Source organism: Sparus aurata, chromosome 3 (assembly GCF_900880675.1).
Source record: "Sparus aurata chromosome 3, fSpaAur1.1, whole genome shotgun sequence".
In the NCBI taxonomy this organism is placed as follows: domain Eukaryota; kingdom Metazoa; phylum Chordata; class Actinopteri; order Spariformes; family Sparidae; genus Sparus; species Sparus aurata.
The window spans coordinates 19,196,917-19,213,225 of record NC_044189.1 but is presented as its reverse complement, the minus strand read 5'-3'; the positions used below and the strand labels follow the sequence as shown (position 1 = coordinate 19,213,225).

Sequence of the window (16,309 nt, the reverse complement as noted above, 5' to 3'; positions counted from 1 at the left end):
CAATGAGGTGGTGTGAAAACACATCTTCTTTCCTGGATGTGTCCATCCTGTGTGCATTGATAAAAATACTATTGTGTGTTCTTTACCAAACACTGATAGTGACAGCTGGAACAGGCCTTCTTTTTCCCAGTGGCCATCACTGCCACCCACCGCTCGACCCCAAACAATGCCATGTCCCCTGCAAGGAGAGCACCATAAGCATGTGTGTTCATTTCAACACAGTGTGTGTCCAGTTTTGTTGTAATTTACTGTGGCACTAGTGTCTCTCCTCTGTATGTTACTGTGGATGTACAGCTGAGACCCAGGGAAAGACAGGTGAAGTTAAGATGACTCAAGTTAATGACAACTGGGTATGTTACGTCCCGTTATTTCTGCCTTTGTTTTGTTATGTATGAAGCAACATGAATTTGAAAGCAGAAAAGCAAAAATGGCTGAGAATGTTTAAAAATTCGTACATGGCTCCAAAGAAATGTTTGTTTTTCCATAGATTGATATAGGTTACATTATTCCCCCTGCAAAACAGCCAGGCTCAGGTGAAAAAAAGATTTTGATATTAACTGACTATGTTGCCCCGGAGGAGGCCAGAGAGCAAGTGTGAAGCTGACGTAGTTATAATGTCAGCTACTGTTTTTGCCACATTCATTGCAGTAGAGTCCACAATGATTTCACGTGATTAAGCAGTGTACGAATATACAGTTTTTAAAAGTGGAACCTCCCCTTACATTTATTTGTGTTATAAATGCTCTGTTTGCTGTATTTATTAGCGGATTTTATGTCACCTTCTAGCTGCATACAGTATGTTTGTGTGTGATTGTCAGTGCAAAAAGGGAAAGACGAGGATGGATGGTAACAGTGAGAGAGCATGAGTAGCAAAAAACAGATGAGAAAGTGGACAGATAGGGAAGATTGTTATGGTGGCAAAACAGTAACTTTTCAAATTTAAATCTATGGGAGCTGAGCACCCCTATAAGTCTGATCCTATAACTGCCCCTTGATCCAATGACAATTTGTAATTTGTGTATCATTTGTCATGACAAAAGCCTCTGTAAGCTTATGGTGTTGGTTTAACAGCATACTAAGAATGAGATGAAAAGCGTTCATGTTCTCCCAGGGGAGTTTTAATTTCTCCCTGCGCTCTAAACACAAGGTGCATCTATTACAGTACATGTTGGCAGGTTATGTAACATGACTGTCATGTTTCTTTTGGCAAGGAATATGTCATACTTGACACTAATCTGCCATTAGTGTCGTGGGTGGATTACTATCAACCCTCTCATAAATAGGTGACTACAGTGAACGGTGAATCACAACAGCCGAGAGGAAGATGAAGAAAGTGCATATTTCTGGCATGGAAAACAGGTTGTAGGTGTCTGAGATTGAGACTGGAAATGTTTTTTTCATTCTTCCATTCACGTTGTCCCTTAGCAGTGTGAGGACAGTGAAAGTCCATGCATCTGTCCATTGCCACTGCAGTATTTGTATGTTTACAGCAGTCAGACTGACTGCTTTACGAGCCCAAATTATGCACAATGTTTCACCTCTCATCCAACAGGCTTCCTCAGTTCTAACTAACTGTTGCGAAGTTTACAGACTTTTAAACCCTGTGTGGGAGTGTCCTTACAGAGTCATTAAAGACACGTGTGAGCTCTGAGTTTCAGAGTCCTTAGGGCCGCTTGTGGGTCGTTTACCCAACCAGCCTTCATGTGGGTTGCTAGTACTAGGTGAGCCCAGGTGTGAATGGTTGTTAAGCTGTCTGGGGAGGGAACTGAGTACTGCATTGTAGGTGGGTGATAAATAATGTCTTAGGCCATCTCTTCTGTTCAAAGACGGCGATTCCAGTTTGATATAGATAGATTCCTTTACTCCTCTTTCAAACCATCTGTCCGATGTTCATATTGTTGTCCTCAGAGGAATGATATTTCTCCTTCAGATGTAAGTGGACAGCAGAGTCTTGACCTGAGGAGTTGACCCTCCTGTGTTGTGCCATTCGTTAATGGAGAGGTTGTTTTGTCTCCCCACTGTACAGATCTGTGCAGTCCTGGTTACGTTGAACAGCATAAACTACATTACTCTGTTTATGCCTGGGTGTTTTGTCCTTAGGATGGACACGTCTCTTCCTCACCATGTTGGTAGGTTTAAAGTGAACTGGGAAATGATGTTCATTGAATATCATTCTGAGATTCTCAGATATTCCCGCGACAGGGAATGACGATGTTGATACGTTTTCTCGTCTCCTCCTCTCTGTCTGCTCTGGAACTTTTATAGAGGTGAAATATTTCTTCCCCCTTTTTCCCAGTTTTATCAGTATTTTTAGCCTCTGCTTTCATAGTACATTAATAAAATGGCGGGGACTTCTTGTTGACAAGCTTTCTCTATTTCAGCCAAGTACTACATCAAAAATGTTCCTTATAGAATATTACTGGATGAAAAGGCAGTGTAGTAACAGATTCCTTCTTTATGTGTTATCAGCACAGCCAGGTTTAGACACTCTTAGGCCCCGTCCAGACGACAACGCTCTTTTGCGAAAACGCACACGTATTGCATCGTTTTAGCCGACCGTCCGCACGGATCCTGAAAACGCAGCGCCTGAAAACGCACTTTTTTGAAAACGGGTCTCAGGGTGGAGAAATCCAAAAACGCAGCCCTCCCGTTCTCGTGTGGACGGTGAATCTGCATACTTTCCAAAACGATGACACCATCGCCCCACCCCGCAACGTCTCATAACAACAACAACAACAACAATGGCGGACTACATGCTCGTGTTCGTGCCACGGAAGATATTGAGCCTTTCTTGCAACTTACTCTCCTTGTAGTTGAGTGTGTGTCGCAGCAGCAGTTCGACCTCATTAGCGGTCCACACGAACGATTCTGGTTTCCTTGCACTAGTCATTTTCATCTTCTTCTTGCTGTGTTCGGTTTCTCCGTCTACTGTCTGTTTGTTTACAGCGAGCGAAGCTTACTGCGCATGCTCCGTGTCTTCTTCTCCGTTTTTGGTGAATGTCAAGCGCCACCTAGAGGCTTGGAATATGAACTACAGTGTTATCGGTTGTTTTCAGTGGATCCGTGTGGACGTGAATATTCTTGAAACGATGCCGAGGAAGACAGAGAAAAAAAAGATTGTTTTCGCCCGTCTGGACGGCTCCTTAGTCCGAGTTTAGAGAGTAAGCATGACAGCTCACACTGTCTGTGGTTTTTGTGTCTGTAGATGCAGGCTGAAAAAAACTCCTGCAGCCGCCAATGAGTGTGGGGGGCTGGGAGACCGGTTGGGATGGCCACTGAATGAGAACAAAGAGATGCACTGTAATTCTAATAATGTCTTGGACCTCTGTCACCTCCCAAGATAAGCAGAGGATGTTTGTGAACACACTTTTATAAACTGATTGAATCTCTTTTATCATCTGCCACTGCGCGAATAATTTCTGGTAAAAATATCAGAAAACTGATGTATAACTTAAATTATTATTCAGCTTAATGACAACCATTTCTGCTGAAAATGTGTCACCTGAGCGTAATAGTTCATGCGTAAGCAGCCACAGCTAGTGAACTATTCAAACCAAATACTAACATACTACTTGTGATGCTTGAATGGGCCTTTCAAAAATGAAATTTTTACTGTGGCACGAAAAACAAAAAGACATTTGTGCTTTGATCCCTGCACACACCTGACGATGTGTTCCAGCAGTAATCTAACAGCATGAGAAACTACATTTAGATAACTGCAATGTAAAATAAGAAAATAGCTCTGACACCATAATAGTTTGTCCCAGCACCACTGAAGATAGTCAGCCGCTCAGATGAGTGCTGCACACAGTTTTTTCATCCTGTTAAATCACAAATTCCCCTGCAATATTACTTTCACTTTCATGCAGTACTGTTGAAAAATGAAAAGCTAAAGCATATTATTGACGGCCTCATGATATGGTAGCCTAATAATTATTAAATATGTTGTGGTATGGGAATCACATTCTCTCACACATCAAATACTGCCCTGTGTTCACTACATCATCACAGGGAATTTCCTTCCATTCACAGACTCCTCCGGGTCTGACCTAGGACCTGGTAATGAAGAGGAAGTTTTAAGAAGTTTCATCTGTATTTGATTTAATCTTTAATTTTCTACCATCAGTTATGATGACTGGATCAGTTAGTACACCTCTCCTCCACACTGCAGGGAAGGGAATGTGATGATGTCACGGCACTGACTGAGGATGTATGGATTTAAGATTTGAGTTGGTCGAAATATTTTACAACTGAATACTGTTCATGGAATAATAATGGCACACACTACATGCACAAATACAGAAGTGCAAATACACATGCTTCCATTAAAGTGACCTTATTGTGTAATTGGTGGATTTAAAACTGTTTTAAAGTTTGGTGCCTTTGATGCTGTTAGATTTTGTTAGTGTTATGGACATTTTTATCGTGCTGAATTTACTGTGTGAGCCAGGGGATTTTTCTTCCCTGAGCGTTTTTACCAGGCCTTTGTTAACATTTGAGCCAGCCAGCTTATATTTGACAATCTCCAGTTGCAAAAGGCCCAGAGGTCACCTTGACAGAAAAATCCATTTCCTTCATTCAAATCCTTTTACACATCCACATTCTTCTCACTGCTCTGACCTGACTGTGTTCCTGATTGTAACAAGGCTTGAACTATGGACAGGTCAAATGCAGCATTCCAGTCCTCATGAATACATTTTTAATTTTTTCCTCTTTTTTTTTGATCTGCCTTTCTGCAGGCAAGCTGTGGAGAAAGCGGACAGTAATCCAGGCACCCCAGGGTGACGGGAGGCCATGTCCATCCCAGATGGAGCAGTGGAAGCCCTGCCTGGTGAAGCCCTGTTACAGCTGGAGATACAGCAGCTGGTCTGAGTGCAAGACTGAGGTCAGTAATCCTCCACCCAACCGTCTGCTTCAAATTTTACCATATATTCTCCAAGCTTCTCTACAATAATAAAACAGTTACATATATTATTAAGAATAAATAAATAAATAGTCACACAGTTAAGGCCACTGTGTGACTAGAGAGACTTTTAAATTTCTCCCATAAAATCTGTTTGCGTGTGTTTCAGCAAGCCCAGCTAATCCGCCTGGATCTGAGTCAACTTTGCTGTCGGACTCTGAGGAAGGAGTGAACCGCAGAGTCAATAAATGCCTTATCTTAAAGCTGCCATGTAAAAACAATATTATTGGAGCTTAAAACAAACGTGAAAGGCACTGCAGATGGATAAATGTTTTGTTTTTGTAATGTTTATGATTTGAAAAGACACAGTTTTTTCTTGTAGACTGCTGTGGCCTGACTATTGGAAGGACTTTCTGAATAAAAGGGGAATTTAAATGATGAAAAGTAGGCACGTGCAGTAATATAGATCATTAAGGATGCCATACACTGACACGCATTGAGATTCATTGAGAATCATTTTTATATTGGAATTGTTGACAGCTGAATTGCAGTTCGACTTGTGAGGCAAGTGAAGATTCACACCTTTACTAAATATAAAGGCTAGCATTGACCCATACATATATTTGTTTTCTGTTCTTTTAGGGGGCGAGGTGTGGAGAAGGTCTGCACTTTAGAAATGTCTCATGCTTTGTGTCGGATGGATCCGATGAGCAGGATAGCAGCCTAGTGGATGATGAGCTGTGTGGAGACCTGGCGCCCTCAGTAGACGGAGATACACACATGATTCTGCAAGAACCCTGTACTGCTCCATGTCCAGGTGAGAAGACAAAACAGGCTCTGGCAGTAGGGAGAGAGACTGGTCCCAGACCAGTGAAATACTAGCAGATAAAAGTTTACGTCCTCACACCAAACAACCAAACAAGCCATGCTTATTTTAAAATATCTTTTCAAATGATCAAAACAGGTACTGGAGTTTTGGACATTGATTGGAAACAATAAAATCGCACACATGGGTAAAGGGAAGTCTAACAGGCAATCAAAAGGTCAGACAGGGTAGCCCAAAGCATTTTGAAGAAAGAAGAAAAAGAAGGCACTGACGCAAACTACCGTCAATTTTGTTTAGTCCAGGCTTCAACAGCGATGACAAAGACCTTCCAGTTGGAAGCAATTACTGTTTAGTGCGTTTGATTGAATGAGCTTCAAGAGCTCCAAAGTGCGTCACACAATGCAGCACTAATATTAACAGGTAGGAGGAGAGAGACGGGCAATTCAAGAAGCTCTCACAAAGCTGATAATGAATGCCTGTAACAGCAGTCTGCAATTGTCCCTCTGTGAAAGGCATTCAGTTTCTTGCAAGTTGCTGAGAAAATAAAACTGTGGCTTTGGCTACAGTAGCGTAGTCTAGTGTACAGTTTTTGTTCAAGCATACCTGCACATGTTACAGCGAACGCTCAAGTTTAGATTGTGTCCGTCAGGGCCGCGAGGCCAGGAAGGGTTGTGGACCCAGAAGCAGACTCGGGAGCAAATGATAGTTAGGATATTTATTAACAGTTCAAAAAACACAGGCAGTACAGGCCAGGCACGGGCCGCAGGGAAAAAAATCAAATAAGTTAAAAATTCCTGGCAAAAGTACAGGTAGGGCTTAGGCGATAATCCGGGGTCAGACGAGCGAGGTGGTCAATACACAGGCAGGCAGAGTTAGGCGCAGCAGAGGTACAGTCAGGGTTGAGGCAAAAACCAGGAGTCGAAACCAGGCAGAGGTTGGTACACAGGCAGGGAGGGAGAGCACAGTCAGCAGAACAAAGGGCTTGGCAGACTCACGTGGTTGAACAGAGACACACGGTAGCGGATAGGCAGACAAAGCAAAGGCGTCCAAGATCATCAGGCAAAGTCTTAGTCAAAAAACAGGCTTGGGTCAGAAGGTTGAAAAATCCACAAAATAGCAACTCTTGGGCAGGAAACTCCTGGAAACAGACGCGATAATCTGGTGGAGACTGTCAGTCCTGGTGTGTCTTTAAAGCCAAGGCTGACGAGGAGAGTAGGATCAGGTGTGGAGCAGTAGGCAACTCAGAATTGGATGTCTCACCTGTCATTCAACCAGGGGGCAGGGCAGGGGGGAAAACACGGCATGGATCACACAGGCCAGCCAGATCACTGACTAAGGAGGGCGGGTCCTAGGCCGGAGCGTGACAGTGTCTGGTTGCGATCAGCCCTTTAATCAAGTTACGTACTAATATGGTTCTGGTGACCATACATGTTCTCTCCCAGTGTAGCTCGTTCCATAACTTCCTCTTTGCATTCCAAAGCTTCTGTGCTAATTTAAACACCAACGATGCCCCTGCTCTCAGCCGGCTGTACAGCTAACTGAGGTAATGAGCTCACAGCAGCTACGGTAAACAACAGTTAACAGTTACTTCAAGTCAAGCTGTCCAGTAACAAACATTGTAAATCACAGAGAATTAAAGCAGAGCAGCCAGAGAACAGCTGAGGGAAAAACTGAAAATGTTTCACAATAAATACGATCTATTTTCTCTGAAATACTTATGCACTTCTTACAAGAGCTGGAACCTGCTCACCCAAGTAACATTATGCAAGAACAGGCATTTTGTGGGGGGGGGGGGGGGGGGGGGGAGTGTGAATAACAGAGGCACCCTTCTTCCTATTACTATCAAAATATTTAAAATATTTAATGTTTCTTTAATTGGCTCAGTGGGGACCAAAAGTTCAAAGGAGGACTCTCCGATCTGGTTCCTGGTTTGTGTCTTTTAAAAACAAAACCACTTACTTGGAAACCTATTTAATAGAAATGAGAAAGATAATGTAATTATACACTTCTAATCTTAATTACCATCATTCTTTTTTTTAAGATGGGTGGTTTCATGATTAATTGAATGTGTAGAAATGTGCAGAAGACATTTGATCTATTACATATAGAATGATATCATGCGTCTGGGCACATGATCATAATCTCAAGTGGGTCAGGATTTTGGTGAGAAAATATCTAAGAGTAGTTGTTTTGATTTTGACTTCTTTTTAGTGTGTGCTATTGACCTTTGTCTATCGTAATCTGATTGACGACCTGTCTAGCACAGCCATTGTGCTAACTTGAATGTAGCACAATGATGTTTAGTTTTAGTTGCTTAAGTCCCTATATGTTTTTTAGGAGAGTGCTACCTGACAGACTGGACTGTTTGGAGTCCATGCCAACTAAGCTGCGTGGGCGGGGATGACGTGGGTTTCGGCTCGGTCCAGGTGCGATCCCGAGCCGTTGTGGCCCAGGATCCAGAGAACCTGTTGCAGTGTCCAGAACAGGAGCTGGAGGCTCGGCCATGTACAGGTCAGTCTGGCAGAGTCCCGCTGGAATATATATGAAACTGAACTGATATATTGCAGGAGTACAGCTTACAACGTAAGCATTGTGATTAAATCTTTGTTCTTCCCATAGAGGGCCAGTGTTTTGAATACAAGTGGAGGACGGGACCGTGGAGGGGTTCATCTCGCCATGTCTGGTGTCAGCGCTTTGATGGACTAAATGTCACTGGTAAGCATAACAAAATGTGTTGATGGTTATAGTGTAGAACGCTTTGTCACCAAATATTTCAGCACAGTGGATGAAGGTAGAGATTTAACTAGCTTAAACTGCCTTACAAGAACTTGAGAGCCTGTTGGATGCACTCAGAGTAGGGCAGTCAAGAATCATGTTCAATAAAAACAATACAGAGATTCACATCCTCGGTGGCCAAGTAAGATGTATGCCTGAATACCAGTAACACCAATGACATCAACTACCACAGCAAGGCTATATTACAGCACTGATTTAGCAATGATCAGTTTTTCATTTAGAATAAATCTGGGGGTCAATTAATAGAGATTTTAACTCTCCTGATTTTAGAGGAAGTCCCTGCTTTGTGATATCTGGCTGGGCCATTCTTTGCCATAAGTTCTGTTTAGGCTGAATCTTTGGTGTATATATTTCTGCCTGGTCTGGCTTTCAGTGGTTGTGTTTAGTTAAGTGTAGTTTAGTTTTGGAATGTGTGTTTAGTAGATGTTTTGTAGTTGTAATTTTGTTTTGTCTATATGATGAAATATGAGTGTAATTAGGGCTGGCAAAGATATCACAATAATAAAATCGTAATGAAAATTTCTCTTTTCTGATGTGATTAACGTGATGACCCTCAGCCCACCCCGTAGTTTTGGAAATCAGGAAGCCATGTAGCAGTAATGTTGTGGATTTCAAGCAGAAACAAACCTCTCTGAGCAGAAATGGATAAAGAAAATGTATTTTGAATGGCCAGTTCAGCTTCAAAGCCCTGCCAGATGGTTCTCTCAGCAAGAACAAAGTTAGTAACATTTACTGTCAATGTGAATTGAGGTACCACAGGAGTACATCAAGTCTCAAATACCACTTGAGCTGAGCAGCCCTGGGAACAGGTTGCTCCACTCCTGTGTCCTGCAGAGTGTTTGCTGCTTGCATGCAGTGGAAAGTGCTCTGACCGGCTGGCCAATGATTTTAAAGCAGACTGCAGAGACTGAGACGTCATGGAACTTGTTATTGACCAGCACCCTCTGTGATCTGTTGGTCATAAGGGCTGTAATCCACAGGATCAGCCGGTCGTCTAGGTGGAAGCGAGTGGAGAGTTTCTCTGCTAGGATGTGTGGCTGTAGGGTGTCGAATGTGGAGGAGAAGTCTGCAAACAGTAGTCTGGCTCTGGAGTTCAAGGTGTTTGTGTACCGTGTCCATGATGACTGTTTTGGCATCATTAACCCCTCTGCCTGCACAGTACGCGAACTGGAGAGGGTCCATCAGTGGGTCAGTTACCATGACGATGTGTTTCTTTATGACCCTCTCCATAGCTTTCATCACAAGGGAGGTGAGAGCCACAGGCCTGAGGTTGTTCATAGCTTTATACCAGGTAGCTGGTAGCTAAATGGGTCACTGCAGCTTGCAGGCTGATTACATTGTTTAGTTAACCTTTACAAGTGTAAAGTTGGACACTACATTGTGTTAGGATTACTAAGGAATTTTACATTCAACATTAGAGTCAATATGCCCATCAGTTGTTGCTTGTTGGGCTTGAGGTTGCCATCTTATGCTTTCAGCATATTGTTTGAGCATGCTGTACCTTTGAAGTTATTCTGGAGAATATTCTGGACAGTATTTTTCATTGTTTTAGATTGTTGCAATAATCCAAAACATTAATTTTCATAAAGTAAGCATATTTGTCCACTCCCATGTTGATAAGAGTAGTAAAAATTAGCCAGTGTGGCATAGCTGCCAGAGCTTAAGAGATTCTCACAGCACCTTTCCTGTTCTCCAGAAAACTGATTCCTCCAATAACTTGTACAATCTCAGATTGAATGTTTTAGGTTAAATGCTATTTTGCATTCATCTGTTGGACGTTTCTCTTTGCTTTGACAGATTGATCCAGGTTGCTCAACACAAGAATGTAGAACTAGACAGCTTAGGTTTTAGGTTAAATGCTATTTTACATTCATCTGTTGAACGTTTCTCTTTGCTTTGACAGATTGATCCAGGTAGCTCAACACAAGAATGAAGAACTAGACAGCTTTTACTAACAACACAATGAGATGACGACAGTCCGACAATTTGTTGGATTCAAGTCAAATCTATCCATGTGAAATCAGACCCATTGCTCATAAATGTGTGCACAGCTTGTGTGGCCTGGTCGGTACAGATGCAGGCCCCTCAAACTTGTAGTCCTTCTGTGGCAGGGCCCTGGGCGATCAGTAGCATGTCCCTGCTGGGATCTGGCAGAGTACTTGTCTGGAATGAGATCCCCCACCATGACATAGTGAACTCGGGGGCGACTTGTCATGCCCCTAAGTGCGATGTGTGGAAATCAGTTGTAATGGATTATCTATCCACCAGGAGAAGCAGTGATTATGGAAGCTGAAGTGGTTTACTGCACGCGAAATCTTTATCATGGGCCTACAGTTTTTAATGTGTATGATGGAGTGTGTAAATTAATGATTTAACAGTAAGAAAAAAAATGCGTGGCAAACTATTATGGTGTAAGAGCTAAAACAGTTGTTTGCTATTGTAGTTACATAAATATAATTTATGGTACTGTTAGACTGATGCTAGAATGCCCCGCCAGGTGCGTGGATGCGGAAAGCCACGAAGCATCCTTTTTTTTTTTTGCCACACTGAAAACGTTTTGAAAGGCCAAATGCCCACAAGTATGGATTAAAGCAGAATTTCCAAGGTAAAATGTTGTGAGTTTTAAAGATAATTATATTGATAATTTTCAGTGTATTTTGGACTTGAATGCTCTACTCGCAGGATAACTAAGCATGTATATTATGCTGAGCTAAACATGTTTGCTACAGATAATGCTACATTAACTTTCACATCTGGCCTACCTGGATGTGTTTTCAATTACCTGATAAAGTTTGATGTAGTCCCAACCCACAATATGTCATCTATCAGCGGGAGTGTTTATTGGTCTGATGAAGCGCAGTGCATCGTGCATAGTTCTTATAGGTTTTTAATGTTTTCAGTAATAACACAGGCCCTTTTCTCCATTTTCTCTGATCATGTAGCAACAATTTAGAAAATATTGTCAAGTGTCTTTCTACTTTGTAAACAGCCCAGTTTTTGGCAAGGGCAATCTTTCTGGTGAATTACTAATTTATAAAAAAATATCACAAAAATGAACATAAGTTTACTTATTAATTAAATCTATTGGTATAACAGTGTTATATTTGCCTCTGTGGAGTGGAGTAGAAGAATAAGGTTTAGATTTACAGAGTATATATCCTGTACATGTTTTTTTGTGGGAAGCAACATCTAATGGCAACAACCTGTAATTGAATGAATGGGCATGTTTACAGTTGGTACACCCACAGGAGGTCGTGGGGACTCCCAGTTGCTGGAAATTGACTGGGAGCTGGCTGGAAGTTGGCTGGCAGCCAAATAGCTTTTGGTTTGGAGGAGAGATTTGAGGTTGTTGTAACTGTAGTCTTGACTCAAGTCAAATACACTGGGTGTGACCTAAATTAATTAAGATTCCACTGTACGATTCTGACACTGGATGTTTTGCGCTTTGCATGGCAAGGTGATAATGGTAATTAGTTTACCTAAAACTATCTCCTCAATAATGTTAGAATCAACGATAGCTAAGAATTTCTTGACAGCAAAAGAATTCCAGGAAATTGTAAACACACAAGGCTTTAATCTGTAGCAGTGCCACATTGACCTTTAATCCCATTGTCCATCACATGTCAGGGTTAGGCTTAATGCTGATATCTTTTTTCCCTGATTCCACAAAGTCATCAAACCTCCTCCGGTATACATTTTGAAGAAGTAATGTCTGTGAGAATGGCTTCCTCTTGCCATGGCATTTGCTTTTATTTACTGGTCCTGCCTCATACAAGCCTTGGGCCATATCATATTTCTGGGCTAGGTGAGCATACGACAGTCAGTCAAAGTTAAAGTGTATGAGAAGTGTCAGTGCCCCCACTAATCCAGATGGTGTGCCTATGTGCGGCTGTTCTGATTGGCACACTGCTTCTCTTTCCTTTTTGTAAATGTTTCCTCAGAAGCAGGATGTTCCCCTCACGAATATTCATCCTAAGCTCTCCCTCTCCCTGAGTGTGCCACCTAATAAATATTCAATAAGCTCTGATAGATTACCATGTTTTTGCAGACGCGTTTTCACTGAATGTCTTCTGGTTGGCTCTATGTCATTTACCCATCTGTCTACATTATCCAGTTTATTTTATTCCAAGTGGGAATACACTCTCCATAGCCTATATAGTCTATAACTCAGCAGAACCTTAGATGAACCTAGTTACCAAGTGACTGAATTTAAAAAAATGGAATTCCTAGGCAGGAGTGGAATGAGATTTTTAAACATCTAGATCTGCCTTTAGTATCTTTCCTTTGTTTTGTGGATGTACTGATTTACTCTAGAGTGGTGAAAGTGAAGCTTTTGCCTTTGCCTCAAGGCACTTTATTTCATTGGAATAATAGGACAATATCACTGTTATGGAACCTTCACCATGAAAATCTATAGTGCTGAGTTGTAAGGTGAATTATATTTATGTATGGAGTGAATGGTTGTGGGCCGATTAATGTTCCTTGTTTAACGCCATTGTTCCCCATTAGAGAACTTGATTTGAGGCCATTGAGGCATACTGGGGTCTGGCAGAAAGATGTGATTTAAAGAAAACAGAATAATATCATCAAACCAATGAAAATCAGCTTGTTAAAAAGTTTATCAAAAGTCTCAAGTCTTTGGGAAGATACACAAAGACTGCAGTGCAATTGTGCTCTTTATTAAAAATTGTTTTTATTCTAAGAGCGGGTCTAAAGCCGGAAGGTCGTTACTATCCTTCAGTGACAAACATAGTGGTGAACAGACCAGCATAGATATAGGCTAATAGTTGTTTTAGTCACTGTGTGGCATTTGTGTGTTACCGCATTTATGTAATGGTACTGCATAATAGGCTATTGTGTCAAACCAAGAATTACTCATGTCTCCTTAATGGGTATTTAATCACTACTGGTCAGTATACTCTCAGCCTTCATGCACTGTGTCTGCCAAAGGATGAATAAAATTGGGGGATTGGAGTGGAATCTTTAGAGCTTTTTAAAATGTCCTAATTATGAATTGTGTTGCAGCATCACTACACATTGAGCTGAATTGAGTGTTGTTTACAGATAGACAAAAACAGAGATGGCTGCAGCTGCTTGTAACACTCATCTCCTCAAGTCAGCAAACTGGAGGAGTGTGTGGAAAACAGTATGCAAACTGGACCACAATTTTTCCTGTCAATGGATTTTTTTAAGGCTCTTATATTGTTACTGGTTGACTACAAGCAACCACTGTCTGACACTGTGTCTCTCTCTTCACAGTGATAGAAATGCTAAGTTCTGATCTTTTGGCAGGTGGATGCCCGGTGTCAGCCAAGCCGATGGCTGACCGATCTTGTGACCCGCCATGCACCAAGCCACGCTCCCTGTGCACAGAGGTGAGTTTTGGATCGAGTGATAATAAATGCAGCATCCACTATGCTGCTCTGCTGTTCTGAACAAAACTGATTTGATTTTGGTTGCTAGTTCAGTAGCCTTAAGGGAATTTAACAAAACAACAAATGTTGATTTTCACATACTGCTAATAGCAACTACATGTACTTGTGCCTATACTGTCCTAACACAGCTACAACTGTGCAAAATATGGTACATTTCCCATTAAAAACACAGAAATGTATATCCAATTCTATCAATCATCTTAGAAGTCAGAAGTTTGGAGCCCAGGAACTATGTCTAGACCTCCAGCATGGTTCAGAGAAGGAGCCCCAGTCTCCCCGTGGGATGAAAGCAGTGTAGAGTTTAGCTATAAGGAAACAGAAAAAACGTACCAGAAAAGAGAGAGAGAAAAAAAAAACATAGAGGGAAGAAAACACATTAATATGAATCTCCCGGTGTTGGCACCTGTTGTTAATGCTTTGGTCCAGGTGTGTTAAGAGAGGCTAGAGGAAAAGCTTTCCAGTTAAAGAACAGCCGCTGCTGTTTTACACACACTATACTGACTGTATTTCCCCCTATATTTTAAGTATGATGTTTTTACAGTGCAAAATAAGCCATAAGACAATGCACACCAAAGAACAGAAGAAGATTAATTGTGTCGGTTTAAGCTTGTGGTTGTATGATTCAGAGATGTGGTTGCTCGAAGGACGCAAGAGATGTCTTGAGGATGAGAGCAGTATGAGTGTGTTTCTACACTGTTTGAATGCACATTATAGCAGCACCCTCACGAGATATAACCCAGATGTATACCGTGTAAAGTGATAACACAGTGCTGAACCACACTTCTTTTCCTTTGTTTGCCACTAAGAAGAACTAAATGATTATTTCCACATATCCACTCTGGATGCTGTTGTACATACATGCGCTGCTGTTTGCATGGCAGGGATTCTGAGGCTGATTATCCTCCAGAAACTGTCAAAGAGCTGGGCACCCCCTGCAGGGTGATGAATAGAGTCAGGGATGAGAGGTAGACGTGGAGGAGGGGTGGCGTTCTTGCGCACACACACACACACACACACACACACACACACACCCTACACAATCAAATGCACACCCTGTCTGACAAAGCAGACCGCAGCATCAGATACTGAGTGGATTTTATGATGAGATTGTAAGGATTAGTCATAGCTTTATACAAATTCTCTATGATTTATCAAACATATATGATTTAACATAAACAGCCTCTACACTGCTTTGAACTTTTTTCATCTGCAGATCAGGGGCTCTTTATGAAAAACCAATCAATCCTAGAGGATAAGAGAGTGATTCTAAGCACTGTCTGATATCACCCTGTTGGTGATGTTTCTGAAGCATCATAATTTATGTTGCTCGAGGACCATCAATGCAAATGACCAACTAACCCTAACCCTAACCCCTAACCCTAACCCTAATGTATAGCTTTGTGACTAACCCTAACCCTAAACCTTACAAAACACAGAATGTTTTTTGCCTAAACCTAACCAAGCATTTCTGTTGCTTAAGCCAAATGTGGTTGCTCCCTGAATCTAGCCAAGGAACAACAAAAAACTGAAAAAGGGAAATAATACATGATCTCAGTGTAGTTAAACAATATGTTTCAAATAGGACACAAACCCCAATCTCCTGAGTGTGAGGTATATACTTAACTCTTTCAGTCACAACAGTGAGCACCAGAAATTGACTTTCTCCCAGTTTTGAAACTTGGAATGATGAATGTCCTGGAGCAACATAAATTATGATTTTCCAGAAACAACACCATAGTGATTTGCAAGGCTTTAACACCATAGCAGCATGAAATGTTAGTTGCAATGCTGGCCCTGAAAGAAAACCGATATGGTAATTAAAAAAAAAAAAAGTTATTCTGAACAACTTGAATCTTGTGATGATTTCTTCATGAATTTCTTGAGATTTGAGACATTAGACCTTGAGTTGGCACAGAATCCATGCCAGTTCCATTCAAAGAGGTCTAAAATGGACCGATGTAAAACCTCTTTAAAGGCAATGTACATTTTTTCCTTTTCAAAATAGAGAGCCATTTGGAAAAGCAGCTGAGGACAGTCAACCCAAATAAGCATTGGCACAGGCCTTAAGCAGAGACCCTTTGAAAGTCTTACAGTCAGTCAGTGCGTTTACATGACACTCAAGAAAACCGAATTACTGCGTTAGTCTGACTATGATCGGATTTTTAAGATGCATGTATACACCTTAGTCTGACTAAAATCGGACCGGATCGGATTTTTAAGATGCATGTATACACCTTAGTCTGACTAAAATCAGACCGGATCGGATTTCTCATAGTCGAATTACACCACGTAGATTATTCGATTGAAAGTCGCATTAACTCCTGCATGTATATTTTTCCAGCGGATGGG

The 16,309-nt window shown here is 41.5% G+C and overlaps 1 protein-coding gene across 1 annotated transcript in view; it reads left to right on the top strand.

The window, feature by feature from the left end:
- Positions 1-16,309, top strand: part of thsd7aa (thrombospondin, type I, domain containing 7Aa) — a 185,206-nt gene that overhangs the window by 155,810 nt on the left and 13,087 nt on the right. Inside the window, exons 21-25 of the mRNA XM_030411820.1 lie at positions 4,740-4,885; positions 5,546-5,720; positions 8,067-8,240; positions 8,349-8,444; positions 13,818-13,900. Of these exons, the coding sequence (XP_030267680.1) occupies positions 4,740-4,885; positions 5,546-5,720; positions 8,067-8,240; positions 8,349-8,444; positions 13,818-13,900 (674 nt within the window). The remainder of the gene's footprint in view (positions 1-4,739; positions 4,886-5,545; positions 5,721-8,066; positions 8,241-8,348; positions 8,445-13,817; positions 13,901-16,309) is intronic.